Source organism: Pseudorasbora parva, chromosome 22 (genome assembly GCF_024679245.1).
Source record: "Pseudorasbora parva isolate DD20220531a chromosome 22, ASM2467924v1, whole genome shotgun sequence".
NCBI classification, from domain to species: domain Eukaryota; kingdom Metazoa; phylum Chordata; class Actinopteri; order Cypriniformes; family Gobionidae; genus Pseudorasbora; species Pseudorasbora parva.
Window position 1 is genome coordinate 16,652,846 of NC_090193.1, and position 19,258 is coordinate 16,672,103.

At 36.2% G+C, this 19,258-nt stretch overlaps 3 protein-coding genes across 5 annotated transcripts in view; all 3 read right to left on the bottom strand.

Moving 5' to 3' along the window:
• Positions 1-1,550, bottom strand: part of zfyve9b (zinc finger, FYVE domain containing 9b) — a 42,730-nt gene extending 41,180 nt beyond the window's left edge. The window contains exon 1 of one of the 2 annotated variants that reach the window (XM_067430845.1): positions 1,304-1,550. The gene's annotated coding sequence lies outside the window, so the exon portion shown is untranslated. The remainder of the gene's footprint in view (positions 1-1,303) is intronic. The other variant, XM_067430846.1, reaches the window with a different exon arrangement.
• A 4,326-nt stretch (positions 1,551-5,876) lies between these two features.
• Positions 5,877-11,388, bottom strand: btf3l4 (basic transcription factor 3-like 4). Of its 2 annotated transcripts, none has more exons than XM_067431828.1 (6): positions 11,298-11,388; positions 6,966-7,027; positions 6,748-6,861; positions 6,452-6,653; positions 6,306-6,365; positions 5,877-6,223 (listed from the first exon to the last, which is right to left on the bottom strand). In XM_067431828.1, exons 2-6 carry the CDS (start codon positions 7,017-7,019, stop codon positions 6,177-6,179), a joined length of 477 nt encoding a protein of 158 aa, XP_067287929.1. In that variant the 5' UTR covers positions 7,020-7,027; positions 11,298-11,388; the 3' UTR covers positions 5,877-6,176. The 2 variants fall into 2 exon arrangements, with proteins under 2 accessions (XP_067287929.1, XP_067287930.1); XM_067431829.1 differs by having other exon boundaries at positions 6,966-7,024; positions 11,298-11,366.
• Positions 11,389-14,316: 2,928 nt separating this feature from the next.
• On the bottom strand, positions 14,317-17,557 carry ptgfr (prostaglandin F receptor (FP)). The gene is made up of 2 exons (XM_067432027.1): positions 16,751-17,557; positions 14,317-14,834 (listed from the first exon to the last, which is right to left on the bottom strand). The coding sequence occupies exons 1-2, from the start codon at positions 17,555-17,557 to the stop codon at positions 14,505-14,507; spliced, it is 1,137 nt and encodes a 378-aa protein (XP_067288128.1). The 3' UTR covers positions 14,317-14,504.
• Positions 17,558-19,258: the final 1,701 nt, after the last annotated feature.

Genomic DNA, 19,258 nt, shown 5'->3' on the forward strand with positions numbered 1-19,258 from the left:
ATTTAGATTATTGAAAAAGGAAAAAAATGTAAGACAGGAATTTGCATTGTTTGTTTACTTTAACGTAATCTAAAGTTAAACATATTTCAGCTAAATGTTGTGTTATGTATAACTTCCAAATTAAATAAACAAATACATTAAAATTAGTACAATATTATAATAAATGTTAAATATTAAATTCTAAAAAAGCATAATATATCAAACTTAATTAACATTAATACTATGTTTAAATGTACATATGACTACTCCTGAATACCTCAATAATGATTATTTTACAATATAAACATTACTATGATAAGTCTACTATAGAGCAGGGTTTGAACACTTACTTTTATACAATATGGGAGACACTGTTTATCTCCATCTCTGAGGTCCTTGGCCTCAGAAGTGAATATATTATTTCTGGGAAATAATTATGATATATATAAACAAAAAAAGACAGCATTCCCCGTTCCTTCGTGACGTTCTGTATTTAACGCTATGCCACTGTCTCAGACACAGACACAGGTCCTGCATCACTATTCCACAGTGAGGATTTGCTGAGTGGGCAGAATGACTCTGCATGGGTGTATATGCAGATAAATATTCATAATGATTCATTTGAACGCAACTAAATCCAAACACTAACGTATTTCAATGTGCATTTAATATAGAAATTTACAGACATAAATACCGCTGCAAAAAAAAGAAGAAGTGCTGAGCAGCATGCTTTTGAGTTTGTCGCCTCACCCCCAATCTACACTACCAGAAATGCAACGCGACGCGACACACTAGAACGCGTCGCGCGCTTGCAGTTATAGGAGCGTTCATGTCTGCGGCTCTGCGCGTCGCACTAAAGTGTCAAAACATTATAGTTGTTGTGTTTTCTTCGTGTAATCGGAAATTTCCCAAAAAAAGTTAGTGTAGCATCTGTTACCGCAGGGATGACTGGATGTGCGTTTGGTTATCCTGTCAGCACTGCATTGCAGACAAGCCGCCGCAACCTTCACACAAGACAACATCTCCAGTGCCTTTGACATGGACACACACGTTCAGTGGTAATTCAGAATCACTTCTGGTTAGCAGCACCGCTGCGCTACACATGCATGTGTTCATGGCTGATGCACATCACTCTCGCCTGTGGCTGCTGGTGACTACAGCAATGCGACACAGTAACGTCAACAAGAGCCAATTACAACATCCTCACTTACAGTCATCATCTCTGAATAAAACCCCGAAAACTCCCAAGGGGATTAATAGAGATTATTTAGCGCTGGATACGTAGCACATCAAATGAATAAATATAATGAATGTAAGTAATTACCAGGATCTCTGTATCCCATCGCCACCTCAGTGTACTGTTGACTTGTGCTCGCCATCTGAGGTCTGCGCGAGGCTGTACAGCGGCGCTCGAGATGAACGCGCGTTCACAGGGGCGTCGCAATCACTTGAGAAGTCAAGAGGTGCACAGTGACGAGTTTTTTTTATTTTTTATTATCGGCGTTGACTAACTAAGTGACTCGTTTTAATTTTTTTATGTAGGCTAGTCTCTTTTCGTAATTATTAATATTGCATCGTGGTATTGATATTTTTACTTCTTGGATGGGCTATAAGACATCTAGCTATTGCCAAAAGTATTGGGACACCTCTACTCACTTAATTCAGGTGTTCCAATCACTTTCATAGCCACAGGTGCATAAAATCAAGCACATAGGCATGCAGACTGCTTCTACAAACATTTGTGAAAGAATGGATCTCTCTCAGGAGCTCAGTGATTCAAGTGTGGTACCGTGATAGGCTGCCACCTGTGCAATAAATCCAGTCCTGAAATTTCCTCACCACTAAATATTCCACGGTCAACTGTTAGTGGTATTATCAAGGGCGTAGGTTTGGTCTCAGCTTTGGTGGGGACATCCCACCAGGTTTGCCCAGATTATATAGTCTATTATTTATGTTACTGAGTATGGAAATGCACCATAGTTTATTAATAAGTCTATTAATTTATGACGCTCTTCAGTTCAAATTATCCAATACCAAAATAATAATAAAACAAAATACTCTTTAATTTTCAAGTTCATAAATGATTTTCAAAACTGATAATTTTTTTTAAAAAATACACACACACACAAAATGACTTATTTTTAATATAAAAAGTGATTGTAGACTGGATATTTTTTTACAGTATTGGGCATGTCAACGATTAGTAACAACTTTAGCTTTGATGCATTGTTAACTTTTGTACAGGATCAAATTTTTTAAAATGTGTAATTTTTACAGTTGATAACCTGGTGGCACCATTAACCCTTTAGATAGGACTGTGCTAATATATATAATTAATTAATCTAATTAATTAGAGGCTTTGTAATTAATTAATCGAAATTAATCGCATTTTAATCGCATATAAATATTTTACCTGAGAACAATGAGAAGTAATTTTTCACATGTATTTTTAGTATACCATTGAATAATGACTGAATACATAAGCTTAATCAACAAAATATTGTTTATTTATTTCAGTCGAGCAGACCAGCGCAATGTTTGCCATTAAGTGTAGCAAAAGCATATTTGTGATATTTGAGGCTCGATGTGCTGCGGTGATATGCAAATTCCTTGTTGTATAGCTTGCACACAACCCTGCTCTTGACGACGCTTCCATTCTTTCGTTTTTTAAAACAAAATTTCCCATCCACGGGGCCAAGCAAAGCGGTCTCATCAGCTTCTTCGTTCATGTTCACTCATGCCCTGCGTCTCAATCAGCTCCGTAGTTCCCTAGTCAGGGCACTGATCAAGACATAAGTCAATGGGCTGACTCCCTGATCAGTGCCCTGACTACTGAACTAGGGAGCTGATTGAGACGCACCCAAGGTTTGTTGTTGTCTTGACTCCGGAGCGAGCGCTAGTTGGTGTTCCAGTATAATCGGTCCGTCGAAACTCATTCATTGAAAAACGTTCCGCGGTGCAAAAATAAATGCGGTTAAATTTTTAATTTTTTTGCGTAATTAATTAACGCGTTAAAGTCACGTAATTAATTAATCTTAATTAACGCGTTAAAGTCCCGGCCCTAATATATATATATATATATATATATATATATATATATATATATATATATATATATATATATATATATATATTTCTGGCTTTTGAGTATTATAACTGCATATAAATGAGGGAGAAAATGAGGGGAAAAAATACAAATCTGATGCTGCACACAAACTAACAATGCTTAAAAGCCAGTGTTGTTACTAATCTTTGACATGCCCAAGACTGTGATAAAATGTCAAAAAATATCCAGTCCACAATCACTTTTTATATTGAAAATAAGTTATTTAGTGTTTATGTTTTTTTCCAAATCAGTTTTGAATCTGTTTTTGAAAATAATTTATGAACTTGGCAATATAAGAGTGATAAGAGTGACAATGAAACAATGAAAACAGCTCAACAATAAACAATCAAGTATGTAAACTTGCAACGGAGCACATTTTATATTATTTTACATTTGATTATTTTATTTATTTCTAAAGAACTCTTTAGTAGCCTGTATTGGTGTACTTTAAGTGGATAGTTCACCCAAAAATGTAAATTCTGTCATCATTTACTCTCCCTCATGATGTTCCAAACCTGTATGAGTTTCTTTCTTCTGCTGAACACAAAAGAAGATATTTTGAAGAAAGTTTGTAACCAGGCTGCTTTGGGGCACCATTTACTTCCATGGTAGGAATGTGTCTTCCTATGTATTCAACATAAAGAAATGCATGTAGGTTTGGAACAACTTAAGGGTGAGGGTCTCTTTAAGAAGTCATTCCGACCCAGTAACCACTTTACTGGCAAATCTGAAATTCAAAAATGTTTAATTTTCTTTATTCATTTACTATTATGACTATATTATTATGCAATTATTTGTCCCATTTTAATCTAAATATTTTTTAAATGTCAAACTGCTAAATGATAAGTTAATACCATTAATTAGGCTATAATCTATTAATTAACAGGTCTATGTCTAGAAAAATAAGTCTGCCAAGCTCTGATAATGTATATATTATGCATTAAAAAAAACAATAGCCCTACCTTTAGTTCATGGATGTTTCTGTCATTGCATGCTTTTAATCAGACAGGCTGAGACACTGAAATGCTTCTCTACAAAGTGTGCAGTTCGCCTTAGGTTCATCGTGAGCTACTGGACAAACTCACTGACCCCTTTGTTTTTATTCAGCTCTATATCTGGAAATCCTCTTGCGTTCAAACGGTGGACGCGAGCTCGACATGTTTTTTAAAAAAACGCGCAGGTTTCCAGCGCATGCTCTCTAGACTCCGTCGCTATGGCAGCAAAGCCGCAATCTTGTGCATCGCGTCCCGTTGGTTTAATACTGGACGCGTCATTTTGCTTGTAAATAAGGGACGAGGACGATTCCGTATTTCAAGGGACTGACAACCATTTCATTTGTTTCGTCCTGGCCGTCGGAATCGATCCATGCGAAGGAGTTCGCTAAAATATTGGTGGGGACAATTTTGCCATCTTAAAATATTGATTGGGACTAGTACCTAGCGTACCCCCCTAAACCTACGCCCATGGGTATTATAACAAAGTGGAAGCAATTGGGAAGAACAGCAACTCAGCCACGATAAAATATATAAAATCCCAGCGGGGGCAACGCATGCTGAGGCACACAGTGTGCACAAATTGCCAACTTTCTGCAGTTTCAATAGCTAGACCACCAAACTTTGTGTGGCATTCAGATTAGCCCAAGAACAGTGTGTACAAAGCTTTGTATAAAAAATGGGTTTACATGGCCAAGCAGCTGCAACCAAGCCTTACATCACAAAACACAATGCAAAGCGACAGATGCAGTGATGTAACGCATGCCGCCACTGGACAGTGGAGACATGATCTCTGGAGTGACAAATCATGCTTCTGTCTGCCGATCCGATGGATGAGTCTGGGTTTGATGGTTGCCAGGAGAACGGTACTTGCCTGACTGCATCGTGCCGAGTGTGGGATTGTTTTTCAGGGGTTGGGCATGGCCCCTTAGTTCCAGTGAAAGGAACTCTTAATGCTTCAGCATACCAAGACATTTTGGACAATTTCATGCTCCCAACTTTTTGGTAACAGTTTGGTATGATTGTTCCAACATGACTGCACACCAGTGCACAAAGCAAGGTCCATAAAGACATGGATGAGCGAGTTTGGTGTGGAGGAACTTGACTAACCTGCACAGAGTCCTGACCTCAACCTGATAGAACACCTTTGGGATGAATTGGAGTGGAGACTGTGAGCAAGGCCTCATCCAAAATCCGTCCCTGACCTCACAAATGCACTTCTAGAAGAATGGTCAAAAATTCCCATAAACACACTCCTAAACCTTGTGTAAAGCCGTCCCAGAAGAGTTGAAGCCGTTATAGCTTTTAAGGGTGGGCCAACTCCATATTAAACCCTAAACATTAATAGGATGGGATGTCATTAAAGTTAATGTGCATGTAAGTTTGCATGGAGCTTGTCACATAAATTCTATGCATTTCCCAACATAACATTGCTTGGGTTGAAAGTGACTTCTGTAATGTCTAAACATGATAATTCAACTTTTTTAAATTTAATTTACAGTATCAATAGCTGTTGATATGTAAATATCAGCATTTGCACTTTAACCATTCTGTTTAGGTTTTATATATACATATACATTTTAATATAAAAACATGTTTGCAGTTTTCAGGAGGTTTTCATGCTGTAATCATCAAAAAATACATAGGATATTAAGTGTATACCATTTTGTCCATAAGTAGTAGAACTATAGTTGGAATAGTAACCTCTTTAGCAATTCAAAGGAAAAACACATTTTACTTCTATAATATTACTAATGACAAATGTCTTCAATCCTCTATAAAAAAACAACAAAGCACCATTTAGAAAAGGTTTATGAGATTTTATTTTTATTTAATTAACAGAAGAAAAAAATAATTAAGACACAACCATCAAAACTAGCATTTCAACTAGCATTGTGGTTAAGATTTATAACCATGTAACCGTCAGTCTTACAGTATAAATGCAGGAGAAAGGTCAGGGATGGATCTGGAACAGCCAATTTATGATATAAAAGTCTCTGGTTTCACTGGATAGTGTTGAAATGATATGTCTGTCATCACTCTAATTTAAAAATACTGCAGGAGACTGTCCTGAACAGGAGTTACTGAAGGTCCAATGATCAGTTTGCCTCATTCTTTGATGCCTCGTCAAAGTTCTCTACAAGATCTGTGAAGAGAGAATAAAACAAATTAAAACTACATCTTACCATTTACAGCTTGTTCAAAAGAAAAACTTCCAAACTTCATACCTGGGACATCATCATCTTCTTCATCGATATCTTCTGCTTTCGGAGCTTTGTTATCGAGAACTGAAATGTAACAACAAAAAAAAACGTCAGTTTCTACACTAAACTGTAAATTCGCTCATATTTTTCAAAACCACCTCTGTACTCACCCTGTCTGGGGAACTGCTCGGCAAGTTTGCGCAGACTCGTGAGACTGTCAGCGCCGAGCTGACTGAGGATGCCTGGGAGCATTTCCGTGAGCTGTTTGGTCTCTGCATGGCCAGTGATGGCGAATGTGTTGGCAGACAGAGACGCCTGCACTTTGGGGTTATTGAAGTGAATGACTGTGCCATCATCTTTAATCATATTCACCTGCAAAACAAGAACAAATTCTCAATTTCCTCTGAACAGGACGAAAACTGCAGTTAAGAAAGACCAGCAAAGAAAACTGGAGAGCTACTCCTACCTCTTCAATGCCAGCTATGTTATTGACAGCAAGCTTCTTTAATGAACTCTGGAGTTTCTTGTCATCGGCTGTTGCTGTTCTGTGCACCACCTTCTTCTTCCTGCGTGCAGTGCCCTATAGAAAACAAATCAAAACTGAGTCAAGACAGAAAAATAATAAACACCATAATAAATGTCCCAAAACATTCATGTTCAGGTTTCATTAGTAATACTTCTTACCTTGCCCCCTATCCGGACCTGGGCTTGAAGTTTAGCCAATTTCTCTTGGTTCATACTGACTTCTGAAACAAACAGATGTTTTTTTTTTTTCATAGAAAAGCTTCACACAAATACATTTCTCACAGAATTGGGTGTTATAAAGTCAGAATTGAGAGATATAAAATGTCAATTCTGAGATAAAAAGTCACAATTATCTTTTAAAATGTTTTACTCTGTGGTGGAAACAAGCTTTCATGGGGGAGTCTTCATATTTTCAAAATATGTAATCATGGGTTTCCAAGTCCTATAAAAGTTTTGGACAGATCTATTCACTAAATATTTAATTTACTCTCATTTTAAATGTGATTGCAGATCAGATATCCACATTGCTTTAGGCAGGTTTTTTGACTTCCGTTAAACAAACGCTTTAAGATCCATCCACCTTTTGCTATAAATTAAAAATCTGTCATCTACTTACTCTCCCAAATCACTCAACATTTGTTTGACTTTGGCTACATCTACACTAATCTGGATAAATTTAAAAACGGAGTTTTCGTCTAAAAACGCTCCGCGTCCACACAATCATTTTCAATCGTTTTCCAAAAAAATTTCATCTGCACTGAAACGTCTGAAAACGCTTACATCCCCGTACTGCGCATGAGCAAATCCAAGACGCTTCGACTAGTGTCATTTCCGCTACTCGTTTATTTACTCTTTGAAATTTTGCAGCAATGTCGAGAAAAGGCACTGAGTTTTTTAAATGGTTCGATAGTGAGGTGGAGTTGTTGCTGCGAGTAACACATGAATATTAAGTGCTAAAAGCAAGTGAAAATGTAGACTGGGAGACGTGCCAAAATAAATACGGTGTGAATTGGTCATATGACTGCATCACATGGCTAAAAATGCGTCATCGTATTAAAAAGCCTCCGTTTTCACAGTCCAAACTACGACGCGAAGACGGAGTTTTCAAATTTATCCGCTTTGGAGAGAGTTTTCAAAACGATACGTTTTCATTGACTTAAAACGCTGTCTCGGTGTGGACGGAAGGCTAAAACGGAGAGAAAAATATACGTTTTCAAATGAAAACGTATTAGTGTGTGGGGACATGGCCTTTGCCACCTCGTGGAACATTACCAAAATGGCAATGTTGTAAAATTTGCCAAAATGTTTAGATGTAATTTATACAACTACAAAAACAGTCTAAAATTGTGCCTTTACTGAAAGATGAAAAGGCAGGGTTTACTCCTTCTAATTGCAGACCAATTCATATTCTTCCTGTATTAAGCAAAATATTTGAAAGGTTACTTTTTAATCAAATGCTAGAGTACTTTACATTAAATGAATTGCTAACGAGTTCACAGCATGCCTATAGACCAGGCCATTCAACTAACACTGCATTAGTGCATATGGTTGATCAGTGGCTTACATATATAGAGAATAAAAGTCTTGTTGGTGCAGTACTTTTAGATTTTACAGCTGCATTTGATGTAATTGACCATGATATTCTGTTGTCAAAGCTCAAGTATTATGGATTCTCACAATTGTCTGCTTCACTGATAAGGAGTTATCTATATGGCAGAACTCAGCAAGTATTTTTTAATGGTAGTTTTTCTGATAGTAAATGTATATCATGCGGTATTCCACAGGGCAGCTGTCTGGGTCCACTCTTATTTTCAATTTTTGTGAATGATTTGCCCCATGTTGTTAGAAATGCAGAAGTTGTACTGTATGCAGATGATGCAAGTTTATTTTGTGCATCTCCTTCAATAACCGATCTAAGTATGAACCTTCAAAACCAATTAAATTTGATTATCAACTGGGTTAATTTGAACAAATTAGTACTAAATATTTCTAAGACCAAATGTATTGTTTTTGGTACTAAACACTTGTTAAATAAACCTTGTAACCTAAATTTGAACATTGATACAACTTTGGTTGAGCAGGTTACTACAACTAAACTCTTGGGTGTCAAGCTGGATAATCAGCTCTCATGGACTGATCAGATAAATAATATTGTTTCTAGGATGGGCAGAGGCATTGCTTTAGCTAGGAAGTGTGTGCCGTTTTGTCCACCCTCAGTCATGAAAACAGTAGTCCAGTCTTTGGTTTTGTCACACCTGGAGTACTGCTCAGTTATTTGGTCCAGTGCTACACAAGAGCACTTGAGAAAACTTCAACTTGCTCAGAATAGAGCAGCCAGAGTTGCTCTTGGCTGTTCGTACAGGACCGGTGTGAATGAGATGCACACTATATTAGTATGGTTAAAGGTACAGGATAAATTAAAGATAAGTCTTCTGTGTTACATGCATAACGCTATCTATAAAAACAAGCCTACATTTTTTGTGGATAAATTGGTGTACAGTGGATATTGCCATCAACATATTACTCGGCAGGTCAGCTCAGGTGATTTAGTTGTTCCTTTTGCACAATCAAACTATATGAGAAGAACTGTACTATTTAGATCCTCAGTAGCTTGGAATCAACTCTCAATGTGTATAAGACAAACAAGCAACATATCTTATTTTAAAAAAAATGTTAAAAAATGTATGATCTGTAATGATAACTAAGTGTAATGACTCAAATTGAAGTGTATGTAGTCTTTTGATAACATATTTTAAAAAGTGTAATGTGATTGTGTATTGTTTTGATATTGTAAAATGGACCCCAGGAAGATTAGCGACCACTCGTGGAAGCTAATGGGGTTCCAAATAAATAAACAAATAAACAAACAACTAAAATACATGGTTTAATATCCTGATACAAGGTTAAGTAAAATGCATGTTAAAGGACTAGTTCACCCCAAAATGAAAATTCTGTCAGTAATGACTCGCCCTCATGCCGTTCCAGACCCGTAAGACCTTTGTTCATCTTTGGAACACAAATTCAGATATTTTTGTAGAAATCTGATGGCTCAAGAAAGGCTTCCACGACGTCTTTAGTGCCTTTTATGGGTCTTGAGAGAGGAAATTACATTGTGGCCAATGGAGGCCTTTCTTGAGCCATCAGATTTCAACAAAAATATCTTAATTTGTTTTCCGAAGATGAACGGAGGTCTTACAGGTGTCAAACGACATGAGGGTGAGTAACTAATGACAGAATTTTTATTTTTGGGTAACTAACCCTTTAATATTATATATATATATATATATATATATATATATATATATATATATATATATATATATATATATATATATATATATATATACACACACACACAATTTATAACTTTTCATTTGATTAACTAAAATACATTTTTACAATTAATATTTTTTAGGCCTACTTATATTTTACAAAATGGCACATATCAACTACCAGTTGCCAAGTCCGCGTATAATACGCGACTTTTGGGCTTCTTTTTTGGCAAGTCGCGGATTGTTTTTGTGTCTTATTTTTAAAAATGTGGTTGCTTGTTAGTAGTAATGTAGTAGCCAGTACATGGCTGACACGGTCTTCTCACCGCTTCTCACAGCTAATAGCCATTCGGTAGAATGATAAAAGTGCTGTATAATTCTTCCTCATTGAGGGCAGAGTATATCCTTTTCACGGTTTGCAATGCGTGTGTGTATGTTTTCACTACTGCTCCAAATATGTGTGCACTATAACTTCGACTATGGGTTACCATAATTCGCCTTTCATGTCCTTTTTTAATCTTTAAACCTATTCGGTTCACAGCTGATCGGAGGATATTGCGTGCCCTTTATTAATTGGATGATTTTTGTAAAATCACATCTGTTTTTGCTTTTCAAACTCCAAGAGGTTTCAGTTTGATATTGCAGGCTCATTTATTGACAAAAAATAATTGATCATACATTATATTGATCATAAATAATATAATAACATTAGGCTTGTTTATGAAGCTGCAGTTGCTTAATTGTCACGCGAGAGTTGGCAACATAAACCAGATTACTAACAACACAAACACACAATGCATTACTGTGCTCTTCCTTTCATGGTTGTAGAGTGAGTCCTTTGCTGCCGATGCTAACGTTACAAAGCCCTTAGTTGGGATGGGGAAAATTCGGCATACAATGAGAGTAAGTTAACGTTATCTCGTTAAAACCGCTACCTCATCGGTTTGAGGAATACTCCAGGCTTCTCTGTCTTTAATATTGTATCTGTCCCTTACACATGACGTGATGGCATACGCAGTGATGGAGAATAAAGATAAAACCTGACGGTGCATAATCTGAGAGAGTGCATCACTCCTCCACAATAACACACATGCGCGCACGCACACATCTCACAATCACATCATAAACACATGGCACTGAGCGACTTAAACACAAACAAGCTATCGTCGTTTGATATATATTTAAAGAAAACCCCACAATAACAGCGTTTGTTACTGACCTGATAAACGCAGCTGATCAGAGAAGCATGCGTTGAATGAACAAGGCGGAAATGGTCAGACTAAAAAACGTCACGTTGTTTTTGTTGTTGTAATGACGAACAGCAGTGATACTGCCGCCTAGCGGCTCGGGCTTAAATAATGGAAACGTAAAGCTAAAACATGCACGAACTTGTCGATTACATGGTATACATGTACAAATGTGTGGATTTTGTTCTACTTTTCCTGAAACACTTGATCACCTATTATTTTACTGTGAGGTTACTTAATTTTTTTTGTTTGATATAACTATATAGCTAGTCAGTAAAAATGTCACTTCCTCCTATAATCCATCAACATGTATTTTTTTTAAAGGGATAGGTCAGCAAAAATGAAAATTCTGTCATCAGTGAATTACTCACCTTCATGTCGTTCCAAACCCGTAAGACCTTTATTCATTTCAGGACACAAATTAAGATATTTTTGATGAAATCCGAGAGCTCTCTGACCCCTCCATAGACAGCAATTTCAACACAGTTGAGGGCCAGAAAGTAGTAAAAACAATTGTTACATTTGTCCATGTTACTACAGTGGTTGATTAGAATACTTTGGAAAACAAACAAAAATAACAAACTTATTCAACAATTTTGTTCTAGTTAACGCAGTTTATTCAACAGGGAAGCGTTTTTGAGTTCTACGGTAGCCGTTGCTGTCCACATGAGCAGTGCGACGCATATAATGTATTTTTACAACGTAAACTGCGTAGGAGACTGAGGCCCGAATCAGACAGAACGTGTTTTTGCAGTGAGAGGCGTGTTTTTTGAATAGTTTGTGTTGGCAGAGAGCGTTATGCGTGCTGCTTATACGCTCCGGGCACCGATTGCGTTTTAACCGCCTGCTGCGCCTCATGTTTTTGAAGCGTCTCTGAGCGAAGTTGGGAAAAAAAATCAACTCTGAGCAGAAAACTCCCCGACGTCATCACATTTATTTTCCTATATATTTATTTCCATCCCAATCGAATGAATGGAGAGGCAGGCCTTCCTTTGTAGTGACGATCCCTTGATTAGACCACTGATAGATCAGTGGATTAGACTGACAGCATAGCTGATTCGGGGGTTACCTAGCAACACCAAAAAACTGCAGCCTGAAAAGCACTTTCTGCCTGACACAGGCTAGAACTAAATGATTGAATAAAGTTGATATTTTTGTTTGTTTCTGCACACTAAAGTATTCTTTTCGCTTCATAAAATTAAGGTTGAACCACTGTATTTATGGGTTATAGAAGGAATTGACATTTTTACTGACAGGCAGCTAAGTAGCTAGGCCTATATATTTTTGGGTGAACTATCCCTTTAAGCGTGACGTAATGTTACCTTTCTGATGTTGTAAATTTTGTTTTATTGATGGGTAAATATCATATTCCAAAAAAATGCAAACCCTCCTATAATATATTTGTATGTGAGTTTGTTAAAATGTTTCAGAGCTTGAAATGCGTCAAATAAAATAGTAAGTAAGAAAGGTTTTTTTTCTCTTTGTCAAAATAACTATTATTTTAGTATGTTTGTTCTCAGGCTTGATCCTCACTTTTTTTTTTTTTACTCAAATTACTTCTCAAATTCAAACTCTGTGTTTGTCCCAATGGAAGTGTCTACATTTTTGTTTGTTTTCTTGTCTTGTGACATATATTCTCCAATAAAAATAAAATAAAAAGTAAAATAAAATTAATTTTGACATTTGGAAAGAACTATTCCACGCAAAGTGTAATAAACAAACTGTATGTCTTTTCAAAAAAAAAAAAAGTAAAAAATCATTTTTAAAGGGGTGGTTGCATGCAGTTTCACTTTTTTAACTTTAGTTAGTGTGTAACGTTGCTTCTTGAGCATAAACAGTATCTGCAAAGTTACAGCACTGAAAGTTCAATGCAAACGGAGATTTTAGAGTTAAAGTTTATGGTTATGGCAGTTTTTTGCCACCAAAAACGTCCGGTTTGGACTACACGATCTTCTTCCAGGGTTGGTGACATCATAAACCCTTGCTAGTCACCGCTGACGTGACTTCTGCCCGTAATGGTAAGGGGCGTGGCGTTTCCAGACAACCTGTGCTAAATAAAAATATAAAAATACATAAAACTACATTTGGCCATCTAACCAATCTAAGACCATTGGGTTTTTCCGAAGGATGGGCTTCATAGAAGCAGGACATTCAAAAGACAGTGATGACAGTGGTGTGGAATAAAGGTCAAATATATGAAAAATACGTCATTTAAAAAAAAAAAAAAAGTATTAATACATGCTGCGCCCCATAAACACAACCAAGCCTAGAAGAAAAAAACACGGAACCACCCTTTTAAAAAGTGTGTTGCTGGAAGTATTTTTCTTTATTCCTGGAGTAAAAATAACAAATATAAATGTGCAAACAATAAAGTACATAATTTAATATAATTTATATATAATTTAAACATTTTTACTAACAGATAATAAATGCATTCAGTATCTATTCTGTTTTATCCCACTGTTCACAAACGTAACAAACTACATGTTTACTTACAAGAATAATTTATTTGCGACAGAGCTAATTTTATAATAATTTAATAATAGACCACAAAAACATTATAAGTCCTAAATATGGTGGTGGCGTCTTTATTATGACACATTTATATTTGATAGTGCCTTGACACAGATTTAAACAGCTCATGTGACCATTTACAGCAGCCAAGCGAAATGTTCGCATTTTATCGAGACAATTTAATAAAAAATGCTAAAATCTATAGATATCATAAAATTCACACCATGAGGACATAAACCCACTGTATTTTAATATGTAAATTACTTACATGCATAACACCTTGGACAACATTTTTAATAAACCAAAAATCGCAGCAAATCCAAAATATTAAGGGCAAAAGCTACATTCCTAATTCCATTATATGCAGACAATGGAAACAGTACATAACATGACTAATATATTTGAACATGATCATTTTTTAAATTTGGTTGATACAACAGAATATAAAACTTTAAAGTAATAAAGTATAGACCCGGCTATCATTTTGAACAAATTTGCAGCAAGCTTCTTTTCTGGCACATTGTAATTCTCTGTGATTGATCTGACTGAACTTTTAAATGAATGCAAATTTCCTTTTCAAGAGACATCGCATAGATCTCAGAAAGTCTTTTCCATTGTAATGATCCATTATCCGTGAAACGAGGTCTTATATCCCCCATTGCGGCTCAAGGCAGGTGAGCTGATTGGATGGCAGTGTCAGGTAGAAAAGGTCCATCCAGGCAGATGAAGTCTGGTCTGCTGATCACCGAGCTTCTGGTCTCTATGGTGGAGCTCTCCTGAGTGCTGCCCTGCCACTGGAGTTTAAATTTCAGGTGAGGACTGCAAAGTCTCAATGCCAGCAGAAAAAGCCTCCTCAAAACAGATTTGCGCAGGAGGATGTACACCCATGGATCGAGGATCTGGTTCCATGTCGCCATGCGTACAACCAGCAGCATATGAGTGTAAGATGCCTGATCCTCACCGTGATCCTCGAGGCTGAAGATGATGCCTGTTATCTGAGGACCAAATCAATGCATCAAGTATTTGACATTAAAATTGTGTGTGTGGCTCTAAGGAGGAAGAAATCGTTTTTGAACATGCTCAACCAATTTTATACATTTAGTTAGCCTAATATAAATACATTTATATATTTAAAATAATATATAATTAGAATATATATATAGTGTGAGTGTGTCTGTGTGTGAGTGTGTGTGTGTGTGTGTGTGTGTGTGTGTGTGTGTGTGTGTGTGTGTGTGTGTGTGTGTGTGTGTGTGTGTGTGTGTGTGTGTGTGTGTGTGTGTGTGAGTGTGTGTGTGTGTGTGTGTGTATACAGTACAGGCCAAAAGTGTTTGTAATGTTTTTGATAAAAGTTTCTTCTGCTCATCAAGCCTGCATTTATTTGATCACAAATACATACAAAAAATGTATATTGTTATATATCATTACAATTTAAAATAAATTATTGGTTTTCAATTTATTATACTTTAAATGATAATTTATTTCTGTGATGCAAAGCTGAATTTTCAGGATCGCTCCTCCAGTCTTCAGTGTCATGTGATCCTTTTCATTTTCAAAGTTGGAAACAGTTCTGCTGCTTAATATTTTTTCATAACCCGTAATAGCCTAGTTTTTTTTATGATACTTTGATGAATAAAAACCTGACCAATAAAGAATAGCACTTAACTATCCATTAAAATTTTGTTTGTTTGTCCAAAAAAAAAAAAAAAAAAAAAAAAAAAAATGTGTTTGTGTACTGTGCTTCTTATAGCTCTTACAGGTTGTTGGCCTTGTTTGTTTCGTTGCTTCTATTGCTCTCTCCTTTTTGTAAGTCGCTTTGGATAGAAGCGTCTGCTAAATGATTAAATGAAAATGTAAAAAGTAAAAATTAAAAATAAATAAAAAAGAAGCAAATGTTTTAAAAATAGAAATCTTTGTAACAACAATATACACTACTGGTCAATAATTTGGGGTCAGTCTTTTTATTTTTATTTTTTATAAATCAATAATTTTATTCAGCAAGGATGTGTTAAATTGATAAAAATTGATAGTAAAGGAGATTTATATTGTTTGAAAATATGTTTTTATTTTGAATAAATGCAGTTCTTTTGAACCTTTTATTCATCAAATATATTAGGCAGCAGAACTGTTTCCTCATAATATGTTTCAACACTAATAAATCAGAATATTAGAATGATTTCTGAAGATCTTGATCACTGAAGAAGACTGAAGGAATGATCCTGAAAATTCAGCTTTGCATCACAGAAATAAATGATAATTTAAAGTATAATAAATTGAAAACCAAATATTTTAAATTGTAATAATATATCACAATATTAAAAAAATGTATTTTTGATCAAATAAATGTAGGCTTGATGAGCAGAAGAAACTTCTTTCAAATACATTACAAATAGAAATGTGTCCAAACCTTTGGCCTGTACTGCATACTGTATATATATATATATATATATATATATATATATATATATATATATATATATATATATATATATATATATATATATATATATATATATATATATATATATATATATATGTGTGTGTTGTATACTTTATATTATATATATATATATACAATTTTATAAAGTATAAACACACACACACACACACACACACACACACACACACACACACACACACACACACACACACACACACACACACACACACACACACACACACACCACATAATATTATAATAATTGTAGTTTTTATTGAATTATAATAGCCTAACCCACTAATTACCCACTCAATTCTGTCATTATTTACTCAGCAAACATTTTATTCTTATGTTTACTGATAAATATAACTATATAATTAGAGAATAAGCTAATTATTATTGATTTATTTATTTATTTAGTTTTTTTTAAAGTAATTTACCAACCAGTATAAGAAATAAGAACTATCTTCTCACCAAAATTGGCCCCCAGCACACACAGGACACCAGCATGATTGCTAAAAGCTGGCAGACCATCTCAGAATGGTGTGATGTGTTGCGACAATGGCGATGATGATCTCGGTCAAGTTGTACCCTACTTCGCAGGAGAGTGAGGAAAGTCATGGTATTGCACACTAGTGAGAGGAGGAGAGAGAGCAAACCCAGCACAGAGAAGAATATCGGCAGAAGGACATCCACCCAGTCACGTGGCCCCTGCAGGCGGAAAAAGCACCAGCTTCGCGAACGCTGCACCTGGTACGACCGCTGAAACAGGATGGGCAGCAGGGCCACCAGCAGACCCAGGAGCCAGGTCAGACCCAGCAGGCTCTTGACATGATGGGACCCCAGCGCCGTGGTATGGAGGAGAGGACGGGTCACTCCGACACAGCGCTCCACTGCCATCAAGCTCCCGAGCAACAGTGGAGTCAGACCGAAGAAAGCCATGCAAACTCCAAAAAAGTCACACAGAGACTTGTGATATGTTTCCCAGTCTTTCTGTGAGGCGTAAACATAGACAGCCAGAGAGCCATTGATCAGGTGTCCCAAGAAGTCAGTCACCACCAGACCACTAGCAAACAGGAGGAAGGCTGCTTTAGACTTGAATCGGAACCTGCGGTAGGCTTTGATCAAGATAAAGAGAGCCAGCGTGTTGGAAACAATGCCCACCGTCATTGAGATGGCAGTCGAGGTCACAGACACTTCCCTTTTGGTACAGCTCCCATTATTACACACACCATCACTCGACACCAAACATCCAACATTAGCGGACCCATTATAACACATGATCGGAACTTCACACTGCAAAGAAACAAAGTATTAGATATTATACAAAAGTCAAGATAAGACTATAGACTGTCCTCATTTACAGTAATTTATAAACTCATGTGTGCAATTATAATAACTTCATTTTGTTCAAAGTGGAGCCAGATCCCAAAATCAAAACTAAACAAGATATATGTGAACAACTTTTCTTTCTATCTATCTATCTATCTATCTATCTATCTATCTATCTATCTATCTATCTATCTATCTATCTATCTATCTATCTATCTATCTATCTATCTATCTATCTATCTAGACTGACTAAGATTAACTTCAATATTGTGTTTAATATTTAACTATTGTGCATTGGTGTAACATGTACAGTTTCCCGTTTAGCTATATTGGGAAATAAAATAAAATGCTCTACTTACAATAGCCTACATAATAATTAGCATTAGCTCATTGTAAAGCGTTAAATAAGTTAAACAACTTGTTTCCTCCTTCTTAAACAATTGTCATAAATATCAGAAATAGGCTAGGTCGTAATGTGTTTTCACAATTTGAGCGCACATATTCTTAAATCTGATCCACAGCATTACAGAAATCGCTATAAATGCTTCATGTTTGTAATTTCATGTCTCCACATTAACTCCTTCAGTTTTACTCACCGCAATCTGTTGATCAGCCGAGTCTCAGCGGTCCAGGTTCCAGTGTGAATAACGGCTGCCGGGCGAGTCCACTGACACTGGTGCTGTGTTGTAATATCAGACTGAGATGCGCGCTTTGTGAATTCACCACAGTAAGCTGGTCAACGAGTTCCCCATCACGCATCAGTCGGCTCGATGTGGTTTGTTCAGAATTTCTAGCAGATAGTTTATGTTTTTGGTCTATCATTATAATATATTAAATCATTTCGTCTTATTATATAATCCATCACTCTTCCAGGTTGGCTATTACAACAGTCTATTATCTCCCTATGGGGCCAGTAAGAGCAGCACACCCGCCGCGCGTGCCAAATCGGGCCATTACGCACGGGAAGTTATGGCCTCTTCTTCTTCTTCTTCTTCTTCTTCTTTTTCTTATTATTTTAAATATTATATCAATTATATCATAAAATAACATTTAAGTGTTAATAAATTGCATTGTACCAAATTCTGTTTTTTTAATAAGGGATACGTCATTATGACTAGTGTCGGAGAAAGTTACTTTGAAAAGTAGCCTAATGCATTCTAATATTGCGGTACTCCCTTAAAAAGTAACTCATTGCGTTACTTAGTTATTTTTTAAGAAAAGTAATGTGTATTTAAGAAAAGTAATGTGTATGCATTATTATTTTTCCACCTGCAGGCTTGTTTTTAGGGGCCAAGCACCGAAGGTGCGGAGGCACCTATTGAAATCGTTAGTGTTCCTATTATTATTATTCTGCTTCTTCTTCTTCTTCTTCCGCCATAGGAGTCTCTGGCAGCCCATAGAACCGTATGGTAAAAAGTTGTGAAATTTGGCACACTCATAGAGGCCAGTCTGAGCTGTCACTATAGCAAATTTGGTGCCTCTAACTCAATCCCTCTAGCGCCACCACCTGTCCAAAGTTTCACTCATATTTATGCTTATAACTTTTGACCCCTAAGGGCTAGAAACAAAATTCTTTTTTCATCGGATTCCTTGGCTCAAGCCGATTCGATTTCACCCTATGATGTCATTTTCCGGTATGCAAATTTTCCC

Coding starts and splice junctions, on each gene's coding strand:
- btf3l4 (XM_067431828.1), bottom strand. CDS start 7,019: ATGAACCAAGAGAAATTGGCTAAACTTCAAGCCCAGGTCCGGATAGGG. Junction 6,366..6,451: donor CGAGCAGTTCCCCAGACAGG/GTGAGTACAGAG, acceptor GTTACATTTCAG/TTCTCGATAACAAAGCTCCG. Junction 6,224..6,305: donor AGAAGATGATGATGTCCCAG/GTATGAAGTTTG, acceptor CTCTCTTCACAG/ATCTTGTAGAGAACTTTGAC.
- ptgfr (XM_067432027.1), bottom strand. CDS start 17,557: ATGTGTTATAATGGGTCCGCTAATGTTGGATGTTTGGTGTCGAGTGAT. Junction 14,835..16,750: donor TGTGCTGGGGGCCAATTTTG/GTGAGAAGATAG, acceptor TTTGGTCCTCAG/ATAACAGGCATCATCTTCAG.